This window comes from Leguminivora glycinivorella, chromosome 13 (assembly GCF_023078275.1).
Source record: "Leguminivora glycinivorella isolate SPB_JAAS2020 chromosome 13, LegGlyc_1.1, whole genome shotgun sequence".
Classification (NCBI taxonomy): domain Eukaryota; kingdom Metazoa; phylum Arthropoda; class Insecta; order Lepidoptera; family Tortricidae; genus Leguminivora; species Leguminivora glycinivorella.
In genome coordinates this window covers 900,084-927,299 of record NC_062983.1, presented here as the reverse complement: position 1 = coordinate 927,299, position 27,216 = coordinate 900,084, and the positions used below count along the sequence as shown (strand labels likewise).

Genomic DNA, 27,216 nt, shown 5'->3' with positions numbered 1-27,216 from the left:
ATTGTTTTAAACAATACTCCAGTACCACACGTACATGAAGTTAAATACTTGGGTTTTGTAATTGATTCAGGACTGACGTGGGCACCCCATATAGACATGACGTGTAAACGTCTCGCATCTGCGTGCTTCGCTTTGTCTAGGCTAACTCACAGTCTGTCCGAGGAGAACCGAAAGAGTGCCTACTATGGGTACTTCCATTCTATATTAACCTACGGTGTCGACCTGTGGGGTACTGCTGCGGACCGTGAGAGAATGTTCAAATTACAAAAGCGTGCCCTTCGCATTCTAACTAGAAAACCGCTTGACCATCCAGCTAGGGCACTTTTTAGAAGTTGTAAAATACTTACGTTGCCAAGTGTGTACATAATCGAAGCATGCAAATACGTCAGACAAAACCTTCATCTGATCCCCACTCATAGCCAACTCAGGGGCAGCGTGACGCGCAGGCGTAACCAGCTGGTCGTGCCAGCGTGCCGCCTCGCAAAAACTAGAAAGTCTGTGCATGTAATGGGAATCAGACTTTACAATGTACTGCATGATGACATAAAGCAAGCTTCTAGCGATGCAATATTTGTCCGCAAACTAAAATCCATCCTACTCGAAATGGCTTGCTATACTTTGGATGAGTTCCTTGATACCTACGGGTCATTGACTGGATCGTGTACCTACTAATGTAATATGTGTGTCTGCATTACTTAGAATACCCAATGTGAAATGTGATTTTTTTTTTTTTTCTAAATAATCATTGTATGTAAATAATTGACGTGTAAATGTGAATATTTTACCAATAAACATCTATATCTATATCTATATCTATTATATGTTATAAGCAATGTTATAAAACGAGTGGTAAATATGAAAGTGGATGGATACAATGGTAGTGGAAGGCCTAAGAAAAGATGGATGGAATGTGTGAACGATATGAGAGTGAAAGGTATTAGTATGGAAATGACGGCTGATAGAGAGAATTGGAGGAAGATGATCTGCTGCGCCGACCCCAAATAATGGGAAAAGGGCAAGGGAATGATGATGATTCTTACAAAAATTGACTGAGTCCCACGGTAAGGTCAAGAAGGCTTGTGTGGTGGGTACTCAAACAACGATATATATAATATACAAATACTTATATACTTACATAGAAAACATCTATGACTCAGGAACTGCTCATCACACAAATAAATGCCCTTACCGGGATTCGAACCCGGGACCGCGGCTTAGCAGGCAGGGTATCCTATATCAAAGCAGATTCCGCCTACCTGTCATAACGAAACGGTGCTGTGGTCTAACATAACGAAATCATTCTATACAAAGATTTTCTGAGAATCACTTGCTTCGTCTGGGAATCGAACCGACTATGTGGAAATAAAATCACCGATGCTTTTATGGTGCCAATCGAAAGAAAAGTCAAAAAATTATAACTCTTCTGAAGTAACATAGTATTTTAAAAGAGAGTAACAACGTGAAAATAATCATTTTAATCAAATTAAAAACATGCCCTACACGTGAAAATGATAAATTCCATAAAGTATTTTTAGAAAATCTTTGAATGCAGATTTACTTACTGCCTTTTAAAAATAAAATAATTCTGCAATATTTTAGGGTACTTTCCCCTCATGTCCCATAGTCTTCGGACACCCTGTATAGAGTGATTTCTTATATGTGTGTGTTTAGTTTATCACGTTTGGCTACGATATGTATAGCTTCATAGGTACCTATTAGGAAAAAAATATGTATAGAAAACTATTTGTACATATTTTGTTACTTGTATATATCTGTGGTAATTTCCAAACTCATTAATTTGGTTTAGAACCTTGTCATAGTAAGTTTAGGTATTGAGGTAAGTTTTCAATTCGTTAGAATTAGAATAACATCACCCGAGTGACATGGAAGTCAATATTTGTTTTTCCGTGTTTAAAATTATTGACTGTCTGTTTATAATGTTCGTTTGTTTTACATGTATCGTTGTAGTTCACCTTTATTTAACCGACTTCAAAAAAGGAGGAGGTTCTCAATTCGACTGAATGTTTTTTAATTATTCAAAGTTTCATTCAATATGTATCATCCTAAATTATGTTTTCCGGATACCCTAAAGGTATTTGGACATCATTTAAACATGCAAAACGTTCTTAGAGTTACTTTAGCACGTTTTGACTCGGATTCTATAAGAGGCAGATCAATAAAAAAGAAAACGTAACATAAATAGGAAACATAGCAGAACATAAGAACACGGAACAAAGCTTCGAACACACCAAAACTTACACAAAATCCATCCAAAAATCGATAAAACACACACAAAACACAGTGAGCCCCGTCCAGAGCCGCTTCCGATCAATCTTCCGTACAATTCACAAAAACCGACATGAAAATCGTACACAAAAACGCGTCAATAATATTATCTACATACGTACATGCGATTAAAAAAGTTCCATGGTCCGCGCGCACAAAAAAACACACACTGATCGATGGTCACTTCACAAAGTCATAGAGAAATGGTGGGATTGTTTTTTTTTTTTTAATGTATTATGTAATGTGTGGGTGCATGGCGCGAGTAAGCCGCGCTGAGGACAACTGCAGACAGAAATGGCGGACGTTGCGCGCGCAGTCCGCCCTACGGTTAGGGGGGAGTTCTGTTGGCGCCGATGAGGCGCTACGAAGAGCTGGAAGCCTCGATTGTATAATCGCACGAAGATTTGTAATTTGTAAGTCATGCGAAGGTTTTCATGCGATATGTAAAAGCCTATTAGTTAATACGTTTCCAAATAAGCCTGCAAATGGGTTCCCGTTGTATAACACAGTCATATGGTCAGGGCCGGATTAAGGGTAGAGCGAGTGGAGCGGCCGCTCTAGGCGCCACATGGTAAGGGGGCGCCAAAATCGAGGATGTGGAAAAATCCATACAAAAAATTATACGTTGCATATCACAAAATGGCGAGAGGAGTCGGAAATGAAGCCACCTACTGAAAATCTAGATTTGTAATTCAGATTAAGGGCGCTGTTGCTAGGGCGCCGTAAAAGGAGGATTCTAGCCCTTGACGAACTACGTTGTTGTGCGGCGAACGGCAAAGTTACGTCGCTATCCAAATGCAATAACCTAGCCACAAAATTAAAATTTTGAAAAAACCCCCGACCGCGACATAGTAGACCGATTTTCATGAAACATCAAAAAAAATCAAAAATCAATCAAAAAAACATGGCTAAGAACACTCCCGACTAACTCAGCTTTCAGACAAAAAAAGCTAAATCTAAATCGGTTCATCCGTTCGGGAGCTACGATGCCACAGACAGACACATACACAGACAGACAGACAAACAGACAGACAGACAGACAGACAAACACACAGACAGACACGTCAAACTTATAACACCCCTTCGTTTTTGCGTCGGGGTTAAAATATGAGTCTACCCGATAGTCCAAAGCGGAGTTCCTCATAAGCCAAAGGCGCAAACCGTCTCAGAGAGGCGCAATTTTGTGAGACAGCAGATGGTGAGCGAATTTCAAAGCACTCAGATCACTTAGTGGCAAAATACCGAAATGGGTATCCCGACGGTGACGATCGAGTCCGCAGTTAATCTCTTAATTAACTCTTAGTATTATAAAAATAATAGTGATGGCGAAATATAAGGCCTAAAAGTAGGGGACATAGGCGCCCTGTGAAGTTAAAATATCCCAAAAAATGTAAAAGGCCGCAGCTCTGCAGACGATAAAAGCTTGAAAGTTCGCGGATTCCCCGCTGGCGCGTTGTCTTAATTAATCGAGTCAATAGGAAATAAAAATCGCGCTCGCTTAGCTCGCGCTTACTATTTATAATTATCTTCTCTTTTAGTTAGGACAAATTCCGAATCTGCTTTCCTGACTTGGCCACTATAGTGCTCCATTTTGTTTGTTATTTTATGTACATGATATCCACGTTCAGCCACACGTAACTATACTAGGGTGCGACTACGAAAGTTCTACCATTTGTCCCTTTCGCACTCTGTACGATGAAATCAATAAATTCTGTATTGCGTTAATCTTTAAATTACGGCATTACTATGAAAAAATTTCGCGCTCGCTATGCTCGCTTTATTTTCCTACGTAGTGAAACTTCTTCCCAAGGGCGCCGAAACTCAAACTCGCTCTACCCTGATCGAGTGCACGGGCCGGCGCTGCATATGGTAACACGAAAAGGAACACACTAGTCGTCACGTTATTAGTGTGTGACAAAAATGCTCGACTACAGAAACTATGAGTAGGTATAATTTACAAGTATGACGCCAATTCTCAATTGGGATTACAAGTCCAGGTTCCTATGAGCTACCTATTGTAAAAAGCAGAGACAACGCGAATGTGAATCTTTAGCGCTGGAAAATATCAATCACTTAGGTATTTTTAATGTGTAGTTCATGGCACAAAAAACCTGAAGACATTGTGGAAAAACGAGAGTTACGCGCTACGAACGTAGCAGATAACTCCAGAAAACTTGCAGAAATCCCATACATCGGGAATACCATACCATACCAACTGAGGACCAGAGAACTTGCCTTATCAGTCGCTGACATGATATTGATAACATACTATTAAGATTCAAAAGAACTTAATAATTCTACGACATGCATACGCTACGATTGAAACCCAAAACAGAGATTTGTTTGATTCTTGAAACTTAGTACTTGTACTGGGTGTGTAATTAGTTAATTAATGATGTAAAAGCGACTCTGAGCGACATCCCTCAAATTAATTAATTATATTTAATATTTTCAAATTAAAGGGAAAATGGAAAAACTCACACCTCCGGCAGATGAGATTTAAGATGTATTCTTACGGGTAAAATTAAATGTTGCTATACGCCACCCTAACGCGTTTAAGAATTGAGGGAAGGCATGGATAAATTCGAACACATCCAGCAGGCCTCCGTGGCGCAGTTGGGAGCGAGATGGCTCCGGCAAAGCCAGATGGCTCCGGCAAAGCCAGAGGTCGCAGGTTCGAGCCCTGCCGGAGGTGTGAATTTTTCCATTTTCCCTTTAATTTGAAAATATGTAATATTGCTCGCAGACTGCATGCTGCATGATACAAACAAATTTAATTATATTTAAGTCTTCAACTAACCTCCTCAGCTCAGAATCAGACCAGGCTAAGTTAGCAACGATTTTGTGAGCCCCACCAGCGCAAGGATTCAGTAAACGTCATAATTTCATGGAAGTTTGACGTCTAAAAGTTTTGCACGGCTCTCAAAATTGCAGCCAACAGACTACATGTTCATGAACTCCTACTATGTAGCTGCTTTTATCAATGATCATCATCATCATCATCATCATCATATCAGCCCTTCATCGCCCACTGCTGATCATAGGCCTATCTTCTAGTACGAGAAATCTCCCTGTCCTGGGCCTTGTACTAATAATGTATTCTGTGCCTGGGCTAGTATCATCCAGTTGTGACCCGCAATTTTTCGGATGTCGTTGACCCAACGAGCCAACAGATGCCAGACTGCGTAGCCGAATGCACAAACGCTCACGAAACGATACGCCCGTAGCTATCTATCTCTATCGCTCTTGCGTATTGGCGCGACAGGGCCAGCCTACCTTTCGCGGCGTTTCGTTTTCGTTTCGCGTCGTAGAAATGCCATTCGGCTACGGGGCCAAGCTTTTTTTATCAATATTATCACCAAACTGACCCAACAAAACGCGCCAGCGAAACCTCCCCCTAATCCAGACAAAAGGCTCACACTTTGTAACGCTCACCGTTACCTCTCACCTCTCACGTTTTCCATCAACCCCTAATCCTACCCCCTATCCATTGCCGCATATAACTTGAGAAACCCTCCCTTCATATAAGAAAACCTTCAATGTACTCGACTCTAGCAAATATAAACGCGAATTACTGCCACTCGGTATCTCAGTTTCCTCCTAATCCTGTCCAAAAGAAAAACGAAATAATACCATAGACATTTAAAAACTATACGACGTTTTAAAACTGTTTATGGTAAGCGCGCGGTGGATAACGCGGTCTGAAAAGAGTGGGGTGCAGTCAAAATTGAGTATAAATCCCTCCCGTAAATATATCAATGAAATAAGAATTTGAGGTTCACGGTTTATGAATGAAATGTTGGGTAATTTATAGTAAGTCTGCGAAAACGAAGGATTACTTTGAAATTGGTTTTGTAATGGACGGTTTAATAACGATTTTGACCACGTGCTTTTGGCGGCGTTACGTATAAGTACCTAAGTAATACTCGTAGTCATTAGATTTACGAGGAGGCAAGGGGTTGTTTTACCGCACGTGTCAATATTGGTAGCCGAGCAAGCGAAAGACAAAGAGAATATAATCACAATATTTAAAAAGTGGAATCTTGAGCGAAGAGGATTACAAGTCACGAAGTTTAAACAAATTTTCACAAATAAACATCAGATATTTATGATTCAAAATCATCATTTACCTATAGGTAAAATCGAACATCCAGCTTTGCACATCAAGTTAAAATATGATTGAAGGAAATTACTTTCTTTTTTTTTTGTATGAAACCTTGAAATTGGTAGGAAACCTTCCTTTTCTGTTACCAGATTCTGAGTCATGATTGTTTTCTATGTATATAGTATGTATTTATCTATTTAAGTATGTATATCGTCGCCTAGTATCCATAGTACAAGCTTTGCTTAGTTTGGGGCTAAGTTGATCTGTGTAAGGTGTCTCCAATATTTATTTTTATTTATTTATTTTATTTAATACATTTTTGGTAACAAAAAAGGAAAGTTTCATACAAAGTATACAAACTACCTGGGACATTTTGGGAAACCTATGGATCTTGCTCAGCATCAACCTACCAATTTTTATCAAAATCGGAGACTTGATCTAAATGTACAAACTTTTCGGGAATTGCTGTTACTCACTAGATGGCGCTAGTGCAATTAGTTTAAAAGTTGTTAAATAAAAAATCCCATAAGTACTTACAGCTTTTTACGAATAGCATTTGAGTTTGCAGACGACATGGCATAGTATGGTGTAACAAAACGAATACCCCACATACCTATTATTAAAATAGAAAGCTATTCGAATACCGCACTAATCCAACAATGGATTGCATCGAAATGGATTTGTTTTGTTTTAAATACCGAGCCCTAAAACATTTCCTATTTTGTTACCAACATGATATATCCTAAAATAAGAGGATTAAGCGACGGGTTAATACCAAATAATTGGGATTACATCGAAGCTCGCCAGGCTCGGTCTTTGTTTTCTAACGTTATTTTTTGATACCGCTCGCTAATCCGCGGGAGATTACGCTGGGTATATTTTGAGCGCCATCTCTGGACACAACGACAAACTCATAGAGACGTTTTTCATTCGTGCCTACTCGCTACATTTGAGATATGCAGAGAACATCGCAATTTTGTACAATATAAAGAGCGTGTTCTTTAGAAGCTTAAATAGCTTTTGTCAATACATGTCACTTATGTCAGTGTCAAAACGATCAGTCTAAAGTCTAACCTAAAAGTTTCCCAATGAAACAATAATTTTAAATATTTCATATTGTTACTTTGCTATGATAAATACTAGCTATGACTAGTCAGTATAAGAAATTTATAAAACTCATAGCAAAGTGGCCCTTGGATAGCACTAAGGGTGAGAGGTAGGTTGAAGACGATTGTAATTAATTATGGGTTATGTCACAATTGGATCACATACTGAAATTGGGTATTTATATTTTCAAATCTTTTCAGAGACTTAGGAAAAGTAATCAGAGACAAAGTGAAGGAGGCTTTTGAGTCAACAGAGCGTGTGAACCTTGACTCAGAGCTGTGCAATAGTCAGTACGCCGCACTCAACCGCCTGGCAGACAACCACTACAAGAATAAATATAAACGGACTCACAACAGCACAGCAACTGGTTTAAGCACTGAAGAGTGTAATGTCATGCTGTCTAGTGAAGTTCTCACTTATTTGAAGGAAGAAAACAAAGGTTTCTTTAGAAAAGTCTTTACCAAAGACTCAAAATGATTATCAGACATTTTCAAAGATTCTATCGCACTTTTCCCCTTAGGAAATTTTCCACAGAAGCTGTTGAGTACAAAGACCACACGCCCGTTCTGCTAAATGAAGCTATTAAACACCTAAGTCCAAAAGACAATGAGTATTACATTGATATGACATTTGGAGCCGGCGGGCATTCTAGAAAAATACTAGAATCATCAAATTGTAATCTTATAACATTAGACAGAGACCCAGTTGCTTTCGCAAAAGCTCAGAAACTTGCAGAAGAGTATCCCAACAGAGTCACACCACTTCTAGGTAGATTCAGTGAGTTACCAAACCTTTTAAAAGAGAAAGGTTTCAAACAACAATCAATAGATGGAATTTTATTTGACTTTGGGTGTTCCTCCATGCAACTAGATAATGGAGAAAGAGGTTTTTCAGTTAGCAAGAATGGATATTTAGACATGCGGATGGACGCAGGCCGGGACCTAACTCAAATAACAGCTAGAGAAGTACTCGCTACAGCCAATGAGCAAGAATTGTACAAAATATTCAAAATCTATGGTGAAGAGAAAAAGGCTGCTAAAATTGCGCAAACTATCATCCAAGCTAGATACATGATAAAAAATATAGACACTACACAAGAGTTAGTTGATATAGTCAACTCCTGCTGTCCGGATGAAATTAGATTAGACAAGCTTCAAAGACCACAGTCTAATGCTACAAAAATCTTCCAAGCTTTACGTATCTTTGTTAACAATGAACTGAACGAAATTAATTATGGTATGGTCTTAGCAAAATACTATTTAAAAATCCATGGCCGTCTTGTCACAATATCTTTTCATTCATTAGAAGATACAATAATAAAAAGACATATAGCGGGTAATATTGTGAATGAAGTGGCGAACCCTGTTCCATTGAAGTACCTGAGTCCGACGATGGTGCAGGATCAGGATACAATCAACTATTTCCTGGACACACCGTGGAGGGCCATCAACAAGCATGTGGAAGTGCCGTCTGACGAGGAAGTGGAACGGAATCCGAGGAGCAGGAGTGCAAAGTTGAGAGCGGCTATTAAAGTGAAATAATTAACTATAGGATATGATTATTTATACTTTGAAAAGTTTATTTTGTTCATATCATGAAATACGATGACAACATATAGGCATTTGTAGTTGATAGATATCTATCATATGTAGTTACAAATAATGCACTAAAACGTGAGATTTGTAAATAAACTGTTGTTTTAAAAGTTAAGTTTACTTATTCTGACATTCTCTAATTATAACCGTCCAGTGTTCAGTCCATCGACCCCTCATCTAAGCTAGGAGTCTCCAAACTTACAACTGGGCTATATTGCTCCTCAGTAAATAGCGGGTCCACACAGAGCTATGCACGCCGCGAGGCAAATTCCTCGCGCAGCATACGTGCTATGTAGACGTGCTTCGGCCGAGGCAGCACATACGTTTATTTCGGCCAAGCAACCTGCCTCAGCCCAAGCGGTACGTCTATATTGCAAGTTTGCCGCGTAAGCACATTGCCTCGCTCTGTGTGGACCTGGCTAATGGCTCATGGGTCTCCATCCGTTTCCCAGCCAACCCATAGGTCTCGGGCCGGATTGGAAGGCTTGGCAACTTAGGGATTAGAGAGCCCCAAAGCAGTTTTATTACTCTTCATATCTATTGTATTACATTTGATCCTCTACTTATTACTTCTGGTCAGACCACATGTACTCGTAATTTTGATATTTCTGTTTAGCTTTGTTTGACGTTCATATCCGCATTGTAATATGCCTACTTGAAAAATAAATATTTCATTTCATTTTCATAGTAGTTGGCACTTACACAGGTACATAAACTTACGCCTGTATTTCCAAACGGGGTAGGCATAACACATTAAACTGCTCAAGTTTCTGTAGCACTCACAAATCTGCAGTAAGTCAAGTAGGTTAGATTGTGGTAAAAATAAAATTACATGATTGTGGTACAGCTATATTACCTGCCAAGAGTAAATTACAACTAATTATTATAATGCACAGCACTAGTAACTAAAATATTGGAAACTTTATTAACTATACATGTAGTCGGTTTACAACCAAAACTTGCTAAGTTTGACTAAGTTTTTTACATGTTACAATTTCTATTCCAACCAAATGTTGTGAAATTTTGTGGCCAGATGCTATGATTTATTATACTCGATCCAGATTTTTTTTAAATGTGGAAATTGGCATAAAGGACTTCTATTGCGCTTAAGACCATCGTGAGTAAAGTAACTGTGATAATGACTCGACCAATCAAGTGGTTTTCACTTTTACGTTTTCTAAGAATATTGCGAGGTTTCGGCTCACAGCCACTAGTTATTTGTCACTTGTCAGGTAATCAGAAAGTTTTGGCTGTAAACGTACTACTTATAACGATATTTTTTTACAATATGCCTAAACAGGGCATTATTCAAAGTGGCTGGGCAATTACATGACCCGATATCAGCTAGCCTTATTAAACTAGAACAATTTTTACATGGCGTCTTGTAGTGATTTGAAAATTTTCAAGGTCACATAATATATCTTTACAAGCCAATGTCTCAATTATACACGGCTTTATTGTCTGTGTCTTAACACATTCAATACCACAAAAAAAATGGCGCACTACGTCAGAAACCGGTCGTAATCTATAACCGGCCGCTTGTAAGGCGACAACCCGCCACGCGGGTTGTCCGGCTCTGAGCAAACTTCACTGAGTGCCCACCATGCGGGTTCTTGGTTGCGAAAGTGGGATGTTTGGCTTGTTAAGATATTTGTAAAAAGGTTAGCTTTGAGACCACATTTATTACGTGTGTAAATAAATATTAGGGCAGGCCCTTAGTGCAATCACATTATCCGATCCGATATCGGACCGATTGCATATATTGAAGGCGCCATCTTGGACACCTTCCTTTGAGATACATCCAATATCATGTCGGATAATGTGAAAACGCTCTTACAGTTGGACTTTTGTAAAGAAATATAACACCTTGCCTTTTAAAATACAGATTATTGGTATCACCTCGGACTAGATTTTTTCATGATTGTTGATTGTTATTTTTCAAGTTTTTATGCAAGGAAGACTAAGATTTCAAAGTGTAAGCATTAGGTAAGTATTATATTTTTTAAATTGTTTAAAGCACTATGTTTTCGGTACGGTCAAACAATTGGAACCTAGGCCACTCTACAACCATGTCAAAATGACAAGCAGTAAGAGATTTCTTATAATCTGTTTTATAACGTCACTATGACATAGTTCTACAGTGGCCTAGGGTTCCAATTGTTTGAGTGTACATACTTAGTTGAATGTATAAAGTAATATTGTCTGGAATTAACAATTTCTTTCATGATTTAGAAACAATTAAAAAAGGAACATGTATACTAGTGATGGGTGAATGTATAATTGCATATTTGCAAAAAATACAAGTATATACATATTTGCATACAATCAATACAGGTTTATCACCTTGAATGTAGTTTCGCACATAATTGCAGAGTCGCAAATACTCTTTTAATTTATCAAGATAACATAAAATAGCATTCTTAGATACATGATAACAAGCTCTAAATTCTAAAGCACTTTGATGCAACCTACAACACAAATGGAAATTGGTAAAAAACTTAAGAAGTGTCCTTTGCTAAAAATATACCTACATGACCGATTTTTTATTTTATTGTCGATCCCATTTTTTTATTGTAAGTTATCATACTTCTTCTTTTCGGAATCATGAGCTCTTGATTCTAATAGGTCCAAAAAATGCCCCAAAATCTTTTTTTTATTTTACTTTCTTCTGAGTTATACGACCTTACAAGTTATAAAAGAAATCGTAACTCAGAGGAAAATGTGATATCTCTAAGTGAAAACGACAAGAAAATAATAATGCGCTCGCGTACATTTTAGCTCAGATACTTTTGTCAAATGTATCAGTAGGCAGGTAGGATTAGGAACTCCTTTAGTTTTTGAATCAGTCTAGGGTAGCTAACAAATTAAAAGCATACATAATTCACATAGCCAGTTGGAATGCGGTATCATAGGTACAAAGTGGCTGAGTGCAATCGACTTCAAATGTAAAATACTATTTAACCCTTCTACAACTAACAGTGCCAACGACAAATGCCGTATCTGGGCATTTTCATAATTTGGGACCCCCCAATTAGTGTAAGTTGTTAACAAAAATTAACTCACTGTCAGTTTTGTCACGGTAATTAAGCATGAAATTTCAATAACAAGATTGTTTTTGTGTTAATTACATAAACTTTAAGCGATAATCTACATTCAGAATGTGAAAAAAGAAAATTTTTAGACAGCTTTTATGCTTTATTTGTCGTCACAAAACTGACAGCGAGTTAATTTTTGTTCACAACTTTTGCTAATTGGGGGGACCCAAATATTGAAAATGCCCATCTACGGTTACAAATAATGTCAACTTTCGTGCATTACCTTAAAAGGTTCACGATGTCGCAACGCTCAAGATAGATGAAGCGTCTCTTTTTAAACTTTGGTAAAATTTGCTTTCGTATGTCCGAAAATTAAGCGATTCTCTTGATTTTTTGAGTCATTTAGCGGTGTAGATAGACTCGTCCCACGATAAGTTTGCAACGATTTTCACACCCTCGCCAGTGCAGATGTTATTTTAAACGTCAAACTTTGATGAAATTATGACGTTTACTTAACCCTTGCAGAGGCGGGGCTATTAAAATCTATGCAGACTTATCGTGGGACGATTCTAGTTTTTGTTAAAATCCTTGAAAATTTATATTTAATTTTGAAGTATATGCACATGACATTTTATGGCAGTGAAATGAAAATATCACACACAACATAATATATCTACAAGCAAATTTAGGATAAATAAATAGCATTCTATATTTTTCATGATATCCATACGATACTATAATATATTTTTCCCCTCACTAGCTCGGAAACACGTGTTTTGTCCTTTAATACCAGCGGGTTAAAACGCATTTTATCCACTAGTGGGTAAAGTAATTTGACCTTGAATAAAGTCAAATTAACTACTTTAAAATTGATAAAAGTAGGTGAATCTAGTAATAAAGATGATTTACCACCTGTGGAACTACTGGAAGCAGTGATAAACGCATTTTTTGCGTTGCAGTTTCCTCGCTATAGTGAGGGGAAAAGTTTTGTGTTACACTCAGGTGCAAATGTATTTTACTTCTCGTGTGTTAAAAAACTCGCAAGTTCAGGATTCTATTCTCGAAACACTCGCTTTGCTCGTGGTTCAACTATAGAATCCTTTCACTTGCTCGTTTTTCAATTCCACACTCGGCATTAAAATACAACTTTGCCCCCTTGTATAACAAATAACTATTAGTAAAATATCAGCAACGCAACTTTCTTAAGTAGAGTCAGTCCAAGGTAAGTTGGCAGCGATTTTGTCGGCCAGAGCTAATGTTATTTTAAATGAAAAACTTGGATGAAATTTTGACGATTACTTAACCCTTGTAAAGGCGGGGCTATCAAAATCCATGCCAATTTATCTTGGCCTTTCTACGTATATTGGATAAGTTATCAAATATTATGAACTCACATTTTGTTGGCCAGAGGGAATAGTCAAGATGAACGATTTTCGTAGCATCCATCAACATGATACATTTTCTCTTTCACACATTCACTACCAGAAAAAATAGCGCACAACGTCAGAAACAGTAGTTTTCTAACCACTCGCTTGTATGGCAAGAACCCGCCCAGCGGGTTCTCCGGCATCTAAGCAAAGTTCACGAGTACCCACTACGCGGGTTCTTGGACTTCTAGGTTGCGAAATTGTTAACGTTTGGCCCGTTTAACTGTAAAACAAGGTTTAAGAATTCTGTCATTTAGTAAGGCAGTGAATACTGTGTTCACATACATAGACAGTCTAAGGCAAGTAATAAATATAATTACATTTAATTTTAGAATTTTAACTGTTTTTTCTAATAACTCAAATAGAAGATAACATTTACTATACAATCTGCGTTTGCGTGTATTTCTAACAAAATCTATGTCAATGTTAAAGTTTTGAAAGATAGTCACAGAGCATGGACACACGATTTTAGGGGTCCATTTCAAAAAAGTACAAAAGGAACCTTGATGGTTCGTTCGTCGGTCTGTCACAGATCCAATGAGGAGGCACACTGACAATTTATCCAGCCAGGCGGCGCCTGTGCTAGTGTCTAGGCAAGTCACTGTAATTAATGTGTGAGAGAGAGAAAAACATATCATCTTCTCGCTCTCACGTATGAAATTCATTATCTGTGCAATGGACTAATAGGGTGGCGCCATCTGTCATACATAACCTTCGAGTGTGCCTCCTCATTGTTTAACACGTACGTTGTACAGACATCAGACAGAGTAAATAAGAGCTTCGTGCTCATGCCTTTTGCACATAACGAACGCGAAATGCAAAAATTAGAAGCGGAGAAATATCATAAAGACAACGTCCCCATTTATTATTTGATGATCAGTTTGGCCTAGCGGGTAGTGAACCTGACTGCTAACCCGCGGTCTTGGGTTCGAATCCCGGTGAGGGCATTTATTTGTGGATGGATATTTTCTATGTAAATATGTATTTGTATATTATATATAGCGCTGTCTTATTGAATACCCGTCTTGAGCTTACCGTGGGACTCAGACAATCTGTGTAAGAAGGCCTATAATATTTAATATTTATTTTTATTTATTTATTTCTTTATAGACGATCTTCCTTCACTTTGTTCCTATTAAAATTTATTATTTCCTATTTTAAAACCAAACAGAATAAGACCAAGTTTATTTAAAAGACGGACAGAGTCGCACGGGTCGCACCATAAGGGTTCCTTTTGTAGGTGGGCGTTTTCCAAATTAAATCCCGAATATCGAATTTCACCAGATCTGGACGTGTCTGGGCTCATCCTTCTCAGAATCACGAGCTGATTCGATCCCGACCATAAAAAATGTGTCCCAAATTTTCCATACAAAATTCGAGTTTCCGTATTGGAGTTTCCGTAGTAAGTTCATACTAAAATCGTGACGTAAAAGTAAAAAAAGATTAGGACACATTTTTTTACCGTCGGGATCGAATCAGCTCGTGATTCTGAGAAGAATGAGCCCAAACACGTCCAGATCTGGTGAAATTCGATATTCGGGATTTAATTTGGAAAACGCCCAGGTACCTCTTTGGTACGGAACCCTAAAAAGGCATATTTATATTCTTTCCTTGCAAATCTGATATGATTTTTATAACAAATACCAGTTACTCTTCAATTTTTAATTATCAGCACATAGTCCAGTCTATATTCACTATAATATCAATGTTAAATTCTTATATATACTTTCGATTCATTTCCCGTATAGGGCATGGCTTTTCAATAGCGATTTCATCCTTAAAGTTCCGATATAAGGTTTATCCTTCACTAGCACTTAACTGTCTCTGCCTGTCTTCATGTCATCCTGAAAAAAAGGAAAAATAATTGTAATTTTATATATGTATTCTATTGAATGTATCCCTATTTTTGAAGATATTATATAAATCAAAAGGCAGATAATAGCGCTCATTGTATGGAGAAATTAAAAAAGTGCCACCAGCAGTAGTAGCACCAGCGAGCTCTTAGTTGATAGTTAAAGAGTGACAGAGATAGTACTATAGGTGGGAAAAACTTCGCACATATGGTTTAAAAATAACAGAGATAGCACTATTCCAAAGCGCACTACATAATTTACTGGAAAACTACAAAATTTAGTAGAAATGTACTAAATTTCTCTGTATTCGAGCGATTACACTTTATTCTGCTTCAGTCGTTGTTAATGCCACTATCCCTGTAGAAGTCTATTAAGAGCGTTTGAGGTCTCAAAATGTATTGTATTGCAATTGTTGTCCTAGAGATCTCACCATCAAAACGTCCCAATGTTCTGTATAAACAGAGATGTAGCCATGCCGTCCCAGTAGATTGAGCTGCGCTGTATTCTGCTTCAGTAATTGTCAATGCTACTACACTTTTTTTTTTTAATGGCTTTTACTCCTCGCTATTTCAAGCCAGGTGGATTCTGCCAATGTCGTGGTGAGGAGTGAGGACTTTTGACTTTACTACACTCTATACCGACCTGTTAAGTGCGGTTGACAGAGGACAGCACGTTCCGCTTGGCGCGGTCGGTGGCGGCGGCGGCGGCGTCGCGCATGCTGTGCAGGCTCTGCAGCGGAGACAGCGGCGCCGGCGCGTGCTGCTTGGGGAACAGGCTGTGTAGGACGCCGTTGAAACCGTTGTACTGCAACAAAGGGTATTTCATTAGTATATTTTATCGAAATAACGTCCAGATTAAAGAGATGACGCGATGACGTCGCAAAAAGTCTGCGCAAACTGCCCAAATTCAAACAGAATTTCTTACACGCAGCGCTAACTAAAATATTTTGTACAGTATTCGCTATCATGGAGCCGGCGCTGCGTACTGCGTCTGTACTCCACGCGCTCTATTAATCTATTAAACACTTGTAATATGATGCCTAATAGTAGAACTTCTACTTTTAACACAATATGTGTACCAGGATACAAACGTAACAAGTGAAGCTCCATTATGACGTATCATTTTTCTACCATTTACAATTTTACGAAAATAAGTTTGATGAGATTTAAGCAGAAATAAAATACATTTTCTCAAACATGCAATGAAATATTGTCTTTACGTTCCTTAAAATGGGCTGGGAAGTATCGCTTTTTGGGCGCAACAACTCGAGAGGACTGTAAAGGGATTTCATATTATTTTTTTATAAAATATTGTCCTTTAGAGCATTTTTTTTTTATTTCATTGTATGTTTGAGAAAAGCACTATACATGCCTCGGCGTGAAAACGGATTCCCGGCCTCGTATCCCTATCCGTATATACCCACTTGGCCGGAAATCCTCATTTTCCCGGCCTCTGATGTAATGTACTATTTACATTACATCAACTAATGTGTGTGCCGACGGCTGTCTAACTCCGCCTTACTACCTTTCGGTTCTGGAACCATGGTACTACAGTACTTTCATACACGCTCGATACTTTGCTAATCTGTGAGGCGTGTGGCGACGGCTGTGCAACTCCGTTTTACCACCTTTCAATTCTGGAACCCTGGTACTAAAGTGTATGATGCCCCCTCCATTGTAGCGTTAAACGTGTAACGCAACTGTCAGTTGGAAGTCGCAATAAAAGTTTCACTTCAAAAAGCATGTAGTTACCATTTGCGAGCAGTTCTTGCGGAACCGCTCGACACCGAACGCGCGGATGGCGCGCGAGAAGCCGAACACCTGCGAGTCGATCCAGGCGGAGCGCTTCGCTATCGTGGAGCCGGCGCCTGCGCTGCGGTACTCCACGCGCTCTATAACGCTCTGAAACAATAGTAGATTACGATGCAAGTGCGAAAAAGAGAGTACGAACTTTTTCAGTACAGATGGCCCTCTGAAGTTTTGACCTGACAAGAAATGTGACATTATCTGGGTAAAGGGACCTTTTTGTCGATGGCGCTTACGGCGTTATGAGCGATGTTCGTGTACAAATATGACGCCGCGGGGCGTAAGCGCCATCGACAATAAGCTCCCTTTACCCAGATAGTCACAAATGAAGCACTTTGCGCACTAATGCGAGCAACCAAAACAAATTTTACAATATAAGTACGTTATATGTATTTAGTTCTAGTCCAGTTTAACGGCTCGTAAAATCAACTAAGACAAAAATGAATACTCTGCTATTAAACTTTGTCAGTAGAAAAAGGCACGCATATTTTAAAAAAAATTACGTAAAAAGTTGATTTCTAGGAAAAAACATTTCTCGCCTTTTTTACAGGTCGACTTTTTCAACCTACTGAGCGGTTAAGGGATACCACAAAACAAACAGTCGAATTGAGAACCTCCTCCTTTTTTTGAAGTCGGTTAAAAATGGATGTCATTGTATAGGTAAAAGTTATGTATATAATTGTAAAAGTAAAGGAAGCTATATTTCCCAGTAATCCCAGTTCATATAACTAGGCAACCTTCAAATCAAGAGTGAAAAGGCACCTCCTGGGCGAGCTAGCTCCATATTAGGCCACATCTTCGCCTCGGCTAGTCTATAGGATTTATGATTAAGCCTTTAATAGTAAAGTAGGTACAGAATATATGTTGCCACGTGTCTGGGGGTCGAAGGTCTTGGGCAGGTATAGGAGAGAAAAACCGATGCTGCTTGGTTCATGGCTATATTAAAAGTGAACGTACTTATCCTAGTTATACAGTTTTAAGGGATTAATTAAGTTTTAAGGTATTGATAATACCGCCATCTATCGGCGGTATTGGGATCTACATCTCTTAATGACCTATATCGACTGGGAACATGAGATCCTTGAGGTAAGCCATCTAGGATTCGGACTAGTATGTAAATGTAATCATAGATGGCGCTGTCAACAGATGACAAGTTGACAATACAGTAGATGTAAACTTACCATAACCTTAGTGTAGCCTAGATTCCTAGTGTATGTGACGAGGACCTTTTTCTCCGGGTCCACGATGCTCTCTTCGATAATTTTGACAGACTTCGCGCTGAAGAACCTGTAACAACAAACACTAAATGACATACCCATTCCGTCCTCATCATCATACTGTCTTAGAAGAATTATTACTGGTTTTTAACCGACTTCAAAAAAGGAGGAGGTTCTCAATTCGACTGAATGTTTTTTTTTTTTTTTTTTTTTTTATGTATGTATGTATGTTATTCGATATCTCCGAGAATCGTGGACCGATTTTCAAAATTTTTTTTTTGATCGAACCGGTATAACCCCGAGATGGTCCCATTGGCACCAAGTCAGGGTCTGATGATGGGATCCTGGAGAAATCGAGGGAACTCTTCAAATGTTATAGGCACATGTAATGTTTTTAGTCTATTTTTCAAAGGTACACCAGTATTTACGTCTGATGGTAATAATTTTATGTGGCTGAGCTGATGATGGAAGGTCAACTCCTCAATGGTTAGGAGTTAAAGGATAATTCTTTCACTACTGTACATGTATTCGGACTGATACATATAATATCACTAGGAACCACTAAAAATCAACAAATAAATAAACTTTTTAACAAAAAATAAAACCGCCTTCAAAAATAAGCGCGTTACAAAACACGGAGAAACTAAAAAGCCAAAAATAATAAACCTTTCAATTCAGATTTCTTATCGTATTGCAATAAGCTAAACATCCAAATTATAAACAAATCAATTATTTTTGGAGTCGGTACCAGCCTGTGTATGGTTGGGTGGGGCAAACAGGCAATAGCAAGGCGACGAACAGGTCTGGTACCGACTACAAAAATAATTGATTTGTTTATAATTTGGATGTTTAGCTTATTGCAACACGATAAGAAATCTGAATTGAAAGGTTTATTATTTTTGGCTTTTTAGTTTCTCCGTGTTTTGTAACGCGCTTATTTTTGAAGGCGGTTTTATATAGTGTGCCTTCACTGCAGGTCCGCACTCCTCCGACAAAATTGCTGTTGATACCCAATTACGGCCATTACAGGTGCCGTAGCCGAATGGCATTTCTGCGACGCGAAACGAAAACGAAACGCCGCGAAAGGTAGCCTGGCTCTGTCGCGCCAATACGCAAGAGCGATAGAGATATATCTACGAACGTTTCGTTTCGTGAGCGTTTGTGCCATTCGGCTACGAACCCAGTTCAGATAGTAAGAAAAAAAATTACATTATATTGTGACCGAAGCGTCAGCGTAGATCTATGTATACGGTTTGACACTGGCAATTTGCTTTTGTATGTCCGCGTGCTTTTTTCTCTACAGGTCTCATTTATACACAGGAAATCTTGTGGTCAAATTCCAAGACTGTATTTTTTTTTGTGATCCTGAATTGAATTTTTATTTTGAGGAGAAATTGTGTACAAAACCGCGAGGTCTAACATTGACATAGCTACTATTTTTAACCGACTTCAAAAAAGGAGGAGGTTCTCAATTCGACTGAATGTTTTTTTTTTTTTTTTGTATGTATGTTACTCGATATCTCCGAGAATCGTGGACCGATTTTCAAAATTTTTTTTTTGATCGAACGGGTATAACCCCGAGATGGTCCCATTGGCACCAAGTCAGGGTCTGATGATGGGATCTTGGAGAAATCGAGTGAACTCTTCAAATGTTATAGGCACATGTAATGTTTTTAGTGTATTTTTCAAAGGTACACCAGTATTTACGCCTGACGGTAGTAATTTTATGTGGCTGAGCTGATGATGGAAGGTCAACTCCTCAATGGTTAGGAGTTAAAGGATAATTCTTTCACTACTGTACATATATTCGGACTGATACATATAATATCACTAGGAACCACTAAAAATCAACAAATAAATTAACTTTTTAACAAAAAATAAAACCGCCTTCAAAAATAAGCGCGTTACAAAACACGGAGAAACTAAAAAGCAAAAAATAATAAACCTTTGAATTCAGATTTCTTATCGTATTGCAATAATCTAAACATCCAAATTATAAACAAATCAATTATTTTTGGAGTCGGTACCAGCCTGTGTATGGTTGGGTGGGGCAAACAGGCAATAGCAAGGCGACGAACAGGTCTGGTACCGACCACGAAAATAATTGATTTGTTTATAATTTGGATGTTTAGATTATTGCAATACGATAAGAAATCTGAATTCAAAGGTTTATTATTTTTTGCTTTTTAGTTTTAAAGGAAGACAACTTTAGAAATAAATAAAACTCGAGTAATAAAAATGTTCAATTAGCTACATACTTTTGCTTAAATTCATGTACATTTTTGACCATTATCAGATGTTTATTTTTCCTTTGACAACGACAAAGCAACATTTCATTTCCCTGACATTCGTGTTCTTTACTTTTATGACGATACAGTTTACAATGCTCTGTCTTCAATCTTCATCTGCATACAAAACGTTTTGGTAATAATCAATCTTGATTACTGCTCTTTACAACATCAATTCCGATATGAAAGACATTGATAAAAGTAATCTATATGATAAGATTATTCCAGTGCTGGAGGTGCAATGTTTTCGCTGAGAAATTCTTATTAGTGACGTTATAAAAAGTGGTTTTGATACTTACCTCTTATTTGTTTTTTATCATGCAGAAACGTCTTAAGAGTGATACTAGTACTATTAAAAATAGTAGTACAACGTACTTTTTCTCAAACATGCAATGAAATATTGTCTTTACGTTCCTTAAAATGGGCTGGGAAGTATCGCTTTTTGGGCGCAACAACTCGAGAGGACTGTAAAGGGATTTCATATTATTTTTTAGGCCTAGGCCTGCAAAGTAACTTTTTTTTATAAAATATTGTCCTTTAGAGCATTTTTTTATTTATTTCATTGTATGTTTGAGAAAAGCACTATACATGCCTCGGCGTGAAAACGGATTCCCGGCCTCGTATCCCTATCCGGGATATACCCACTATATATACCCACTTGGCCGGAAATCCTCATTTTCCCGGCCTCTGATGTAATGTACTATTAAATTAAAGAAAAAATTGAAAAGAAATCACACCTCCAGCAGGACTTGAACCTGGTTTTTTTTCTGGTTAAAATTTATATTTAATCTTAAAATTTAGAAGTCCTTACATACCTTTCTCCCCACTTGGGTACCCTGTTGGTCTTGGTGAGCAGCCTCTTGGTGTACAGACAGCCATCTTTGACCTGCCGGCAGTATGTGTCTTCGGACAGAACATGAGTGCTGCAACAAAATACATCCGTTATATTTTCTATTGTATTGGAAACTTTTTTATTACGAGAGCAGATTTAAAATTTGTACAATAATTTATAATATCAGTATGGTAAAGTGTAAAAATATAGCTCTTAAGAGTGAAATCACATATAGCCGACCCAATTTCATTTGTTTAATCTTATTTGTTAACGCACCGTCATGACGTGAAAAAAATTGTACCTAACAAATTGTATAGCGAAATGCATCCTACCTACCTGCATTAATTGCTGCGCCCATTAGGGCTTCATGTGTCGTTTGTGTACCTACCTAGTTACCTACCTATACTTTCAAGTACTTGTAAAATCTGTAATGTACATGTGAATTGCAATAAATAAATACAATACAATACACATCTACCGGCATCAATCCGCATTTTGTGTATGAGAAATTGCTTGTTAGTATGAAAATATGAATGCATGCTTTCTGTGTTACGGAATTTCTGTTTTAAATTAACTAACTAACTAGTATGGCTATGTGCTGCAAAGAGGATCTTGGCCTCCAAAATGAGGGCACGCCACTTGTCCTGATCCTGCGCAGCTTCCTGGCAATTATCGGCTTGTAGCTGACACAGAGCCGCCATCACACCGTTAAAATAAGATATCTGTTACAATTATATGCTAACAGGGAAATAAAGGGTCTTATAAACTATGTTCATGATCATCTTGTTATTGAATGCATGTTAATTATAAGATGTAATGTTTTGAAAAGAAGTTGCCCGCCGAGTTTCTTGCCGGTCCCATAGTGGATACCCCCCTCCCAACTGAGGGGGGGACTGAAATCTTCCCGAGGCTGAGGCGTAGGGTTAGATTAGAGCCGGCGTAGCTTTATTTGACGTTCATATGCGCATTGTAATGTGCCTACTTGAAAAATAAATATTTCATTTTCATTTTCATCATAGTATACCAACACACTGCTGAACAGAAGTCTTAAGGACACATCTTACAACCACTTATCTTGGTCGTAAGATGTGTCCGATCCGCTCTTAGATTAGATCTTAATGCACTTAACAACCTTCTCCTTGAGAATGACATCCAAGATTGCCTAGCACTCTAGCGCATCTAATAATAGAACACATCCTTCGACATCAATAACAGTAAATTATGATGATGTTACATAAAACATGCTTATAGCCATTTGATAGTTGACAATGTCAAGTACTCATTATATAAGGGCAATTAAAACTAGATAATTAAAACTGCCATTAGAACCTTGTGTAGGCCAACTTGATAATATATTTGTAAACTATTTGGCTATATGTATTGATCACTGACTTACAATATTACTTTGTTAAAACAGGCCTTAAGGGGGTTCCCTGCGCCAATGACCTTCGATTTGAATCCATTGACATTATTTATTTATTTAAACTTTATTGCACAATTGAAAAAAAGTACAAATGGCGGACTTAATGCCTTAAGAGGGCTTTCGTGTTAAAAATAGTGAAATCGCAACCGAGCGCTCGATCATACCGTGTGTGGTATCAAATTAAAGGGCTTTGCGAGTAGTTTATAAATATATATCACATTATAGGACTTTTTCTACTTGGTCTAACAAAATATGAGAAAATGTCCAAAAGTGGTAATAATTGTACCGGTGAAGGTTCGTTTTCAAAAAATTGGCAAAAATCAATAATAGCAATTTATAATCACTAAGGCATAACAGCAATTTAAGTAAACGTTACAGATTAATTTAGTACAAAACTTACTTCGATGTGATGTAGATTTTCAAAGAAATTGTCACTTAATTTTAGGTAATTTCTGAAAAAAATTGAATTCGCCTTAGGCTAGTTTACTCTTTTTCAAAAACTTAAAATAAAAATCTAGTCTGAAATGATTGTGGTACAGGATATACGAATTATAAATTTACCCGTTTTAATATTCAAAATTGTCCAAATTTTACAAATAAGATCGACTGATTCAGCTCTATACGTGCGTTTTTCTAAACGTGCATTAGAGAAAAATTCATAATTAATTTAATGAGTTAGTTTTCGAAAATCCAGTCTTATAAAAATCAAGATAATAAGATGCTCTAACTGGAACTTGAATTAAATAAATCTATTGGATAACGGAAAGTGTAGTATTTCACCGACTAAAACTATCAATTTTACATTCTTTTGACGTTTTTTTTGAAAGCAGCCTTAAGGCATTCTCTACCAGTCAACCATAGGGCCAAACAGAAATTCGCGAAAGTGGGTGCAGTGAGAAAAATAAATTTAGAATGCATGACAATTATAGCAATATTAATCGCAAATTATAAATGCAGACATCAATCGCAATGAAAAAATCAACAGTGATCGATTCTGGCCAATGTGTGACTCGAACCCACATCCTTGGATTGCCGGTCCAATGCGTTACCAGCTGCGTTACTCAGGGTTGGCTAGGGTTGTAAACCTTGAAATGTAGATGTCGCTGGTGATATATGACTACGTCACGGTGACGTAGTCGTGCATCACAGTCGCAATGGTTAAATTCGCAGTCATGGACGGATGGTCGGCTGGCGCAATTGGTAACGCATTGGACCGGCAATCCAAGGATGTGGGTTCGAGTCCCACGTAGGCCAGAGTCGATCACTGTTGATTTTTTCATTGCGATCGATGTCTGCATTTATAATTTGCGATTTATAAAGTGGTACGTTCCACAATAAAAAAGGAAAAATCCATATGTTTATATTTAAAAAAAAACATATGGATTATTAACATAGGAATATTATTTACAATCAATATAATACATAAATAATATGTTCATATCATTACACATATACTTATACACAAATATAAATACAAATATACATGCAAATTATATATTATAAACATTAAACATTACGCATTGCAGGCACAAGTTAATTAGTTCTCCTTCTCCCATATGGCAAAGGAGAACTAATTAACTTGTGCCACATTTAGCAGATGATAGTTTCTAAAGCCTCATCATCATCATCACTAACAGCATCGTCTTTAAACAAAATAGTAAGTATCTCATAATTACTTCACAGCTCATTGTTTCTGTGATATTTGGCATCAAAGTTGAACAATTTTAGGGTCAAAAACAGGTTTTTTGGCAATAACTTTTGTTTTAATCAATTTAAACTTAAAATCTCTCTTGAATTATTAGAAAAGTCAAAAGTAAATCCAAACATGTCAATTTCAGGTATGTAAGTCTTCACTAAATTCAAATTTCGATAAGTGTTTTTTTAGACCATGTGTAAAAAAACATAAAAAGATAAGTATTCGTTTTTTTTTTAATATGCCTCTTACGAATAGAGATAAAATATTGACAAACCGATGACTGTTTTTCTTATAATTCTATCTGTAGTGCAAATTTAGGATTTTCAACTCAAAACTTGTCAAAAATCAATGAAAACCGTGTGGAGCACCTTAAGGGAACAAAGAATGGTGTCAGTAAAGTGAGCCAATCAGGCAGTCTAAAGTAATTAGATGTGACAAGTTTTGTGTATTTTGATTTGTCTTGATAAAGTATTTTTCAACTAAGACGAGTTCTGTTCTTTAACACTTGATAAAATATTCAATCCAAGTTCAAGTATTCAAGTTTGCAAAATTATTTTTGAAAATAATTTATACTTCAACATAAAATAATGAAAAAATACATTTAATAAAAAAAACTACTTTTTTTAATACATTGTATATCAAAGTCCATAGTACTTGTTAGTTGTTAGTACAGACTTTATTATACCACATTGGTGGCAAACAGGTATACGGCCCGCCTGATGGAAAGCGGTCACTGTAACCTATGGACGCCCGCAACTCAAGGGGTGTCACGTGCGCGTTGCCGACCCATTAGAAACTTGTACACTCCTTTTTTGAAGAACCCCATACTGTAGTTCATCGGGAATACCTCGACAGGGAGCTCATTCCACAGCCGGAGCATTCGTGGGAGGAAATTCCTCTGAAACCACCATTTAGGTTGCAAGGTGTGTGGATGAGTGCCCTGTCGATGGCGAGCGCAAACAGACAGACTTAATAAATAGCTTGTTGATTTTCAAATGGATTTTCAATTTTTTCTATTATGCTAACCTAAAGGTGCTCTCACACGAGCAACACAATTCCAAGCAATTACCATACCATTGTCGCATTTTCTCCATATTTAGTTGGTGCATATTGAACAAATGTGGCAATGGTATGTAGATTGCAGGCAATTGTGTTACCCGTGTAACAGCATCATAATGAATTCCCTGTGTATCTTATAAACTTACAGTAAATTACTAACAATCTCATGAAAAAAAATAGTAAGATGAGACTAACCTTTGTGGATTAGGGTATCTTTTCCAATAGCCCGATGCCACCTGATCCCAACTGAAGTTGAATGTACTAGTATTTTCAAAGTATCTTGCCATTTTATTTACTTTTTTTATAATGGAATGATTGTAAACAGGACGACGACCTTAGCACGCCATCTTGCTGGACCGGACACTAAAACACGACACACATGTTTATGTTTACGTAAAAAAAAGTATCTAAGCTATGCCCACATATCAAGTTACATAAACTCTAAGTGGGTCAAATGTGCTTGCGGAATTTTGTTGACAATATTCGGCTGGCAGACCTTGTAATAATGTGGTATAAGCAACAAAGACTTTGTGCCTTAAGTCACGTCTTATAAGTAGGTACTTCATGTAAATAACACGATCAACCTTATTTGAATGAATTGAAGGACACACCGCAACATCAATAAATAATCAATTACGACCATTACACAAACGTTTCAAGAAGAAAAACTGTAGTAAACTACAAAACAAAGATTCGGTGTGCAAATTAACCGAATAAAGACGAATGCTTAATGAATGTTCGATAAAATCATGGAGATTACCTTTCAGCCGGAATTATTGAATTAATGTTGTAACTTCCTGGTTTTGATCCTAGTTACAACCACTGACTTCCTGCACGAATCCTATTTAGATGATATGGTTCGTAATCTTATTAATAAACACGTGTTATCATTCATATTTCAGGTGTTTTTGATAATAAAATTTTGATAACAGATGACATTTTTGTTCCAGAGTCCATCTGTGAGTGAATGAAGGCTGGACAAACTGTCATTAAATGAATGAATGAATTGAAGAAACTGAATGAAAGAATGGAAATTCAATAAGCGTTTTGTTTACTGTCTACTCCGTTGGTTTGGGCGTTTTTCACTTGAAAACTCATAAAACTTTAAAAATGTATATTAGATAGTGATTATGGCTATTATGGGACAAAAGTTACTTACGGTTTTAATAATAATATTCCTTATTTCTTAGTGTTTTCCGTTCAAATAAATTTGGCTGTATACATACAGTACCATTGCTCTGTTAAAATGTTGACCACTTTATAAGTACAAAAAAACGTCATATTTTTTACGTTGCTTTCGAATTTACACAAAAGTTTTTACAATAAAATGAATAACCACAAACATTTCATTGCTGGCGTAAGTAATGTCGTGTTAGGAGTCGTTCGTATAGTAACCGAAACGGACGAAGGTATAAGGCCTAAAGTCACCAAATTTGTAAAACTAATCGACAACGTGAAATTCGATGATGGATATTATCACACTTATTA

The 27,216-nt window shown here is 37.3% G+C and overlaps 3 protein-coding genes across 3 annotated transcripts in view; 1 reads left to right on the top strand and 2 right to left on the bottom strand.

Moving 5' to 3' along the window:
* Positions 1–2,550, bottom strand: part of LOC125232507 (neurexin-1) — a 385,338-nt gene extending 382,788 nt beyond the window's left edge. The window contains exon 1 of the mRNA XM_048138206.1: positions 2,260–2,550. The gene's annotated coding sequence lies outside the window, so the exon portion shown is untranslated. The remainder of the gene's footprint in view (positions 1–2,259) is intronic.
* Positions 2,551–7,459: 4,909 nt separating this feature from the next.
* On the top strand, positions 7,460–12,232 carry LOC125232481 (probable methyltransferase-like protein 15 homolog). The gene is made up of 3 exons (XM_048138164.1): positions 7,460–7,607; positions 7,699–7,937; positions 8,033–12,232. The coding sequence occupies exons 1-3, from the start codon at positions 7,537–7,539 to the stop codon at positions 9,037–9,039; spliced, it is 1,317 nt and encodes a 438-aa protein (XP_047994121.1). The 5' UTR covers positions 7,460–7,536; the 3' UTR covers positions 9,040–12,232.
* A 2,909-nt stretch (positions 12,233–15,141) lies between these two features.
* On the bottom strand, positions 15,142–26,700 carry LOC125232480 (protein preli-like). Its single transcript, XM_048138163.1, has 7 exons — positions 26,489–26,700; positions 25,924–26,091; positions 21,534–21,641; positions 18,395–18,500; positions 17,160–17,309; positions 16,051–16,212; positions 15,142–15,399 (listed from the first exon to the last, which is right to left on the bottom strand). Exons 2-6 carry the CDS (start codon positions 26,013–26,015, stop codon positions 16,054–16,056), a joined length of 615 nt encoding a protein of 204 aa, XP_047994120.1. The 5' UTR covers positions 26,016–26,091; positions 26,489–26,700; the 3' UTR covers positions 15,142–15,399; positions 16,051–16,053.
* Between the last annotated feature and the right edge of the window lie 516 nt (positions 26,701–27,216).

Coding starts and splice junctions, on each gene's coding strand:
- LOC125232480 (XM_048138163.1), bottom strand. CDS start 26,015: ATGGCAAGATACTTTGAAAATACTAGTACATTCAACTTCAGTTGGGAT. Junction 21,642..25,923: donor AGATACCCTAATCCACAAAG/GTTAGTCTCATC, acceptor ATTTTGTTGCAG/CACTCATGTTCTGTCCGAAG. Junction 17,310..18,394: donor TAGGCTACACTAAGGTTATG/GTAAGTTTACAT, acceptor CTATTGTTTCAG/AGCGTTATAGAGCGCGTGGA.
- LOC125232481 (XM_048138164.1), top strand. CDS start 7,537: ATGACTAGTCAGTATAAGAAATTTATAAAACTCATAGCAAAGTGGCCC. Junction 7,608..7,698: donor GATAGCACTAAGGGTGAGAG/GTAGGTTGAAGA, acceptor AAATCTTTTCAG/AGACTTAGGAAAAGTAATCA. Junction 7,938..8,032: donor TTTGAAGGAAGAAAACAAAG/GTTTCTTTAGAA, acceptor AATTTTCCACAG/AAGCTGTTGAGTACAAAGAC.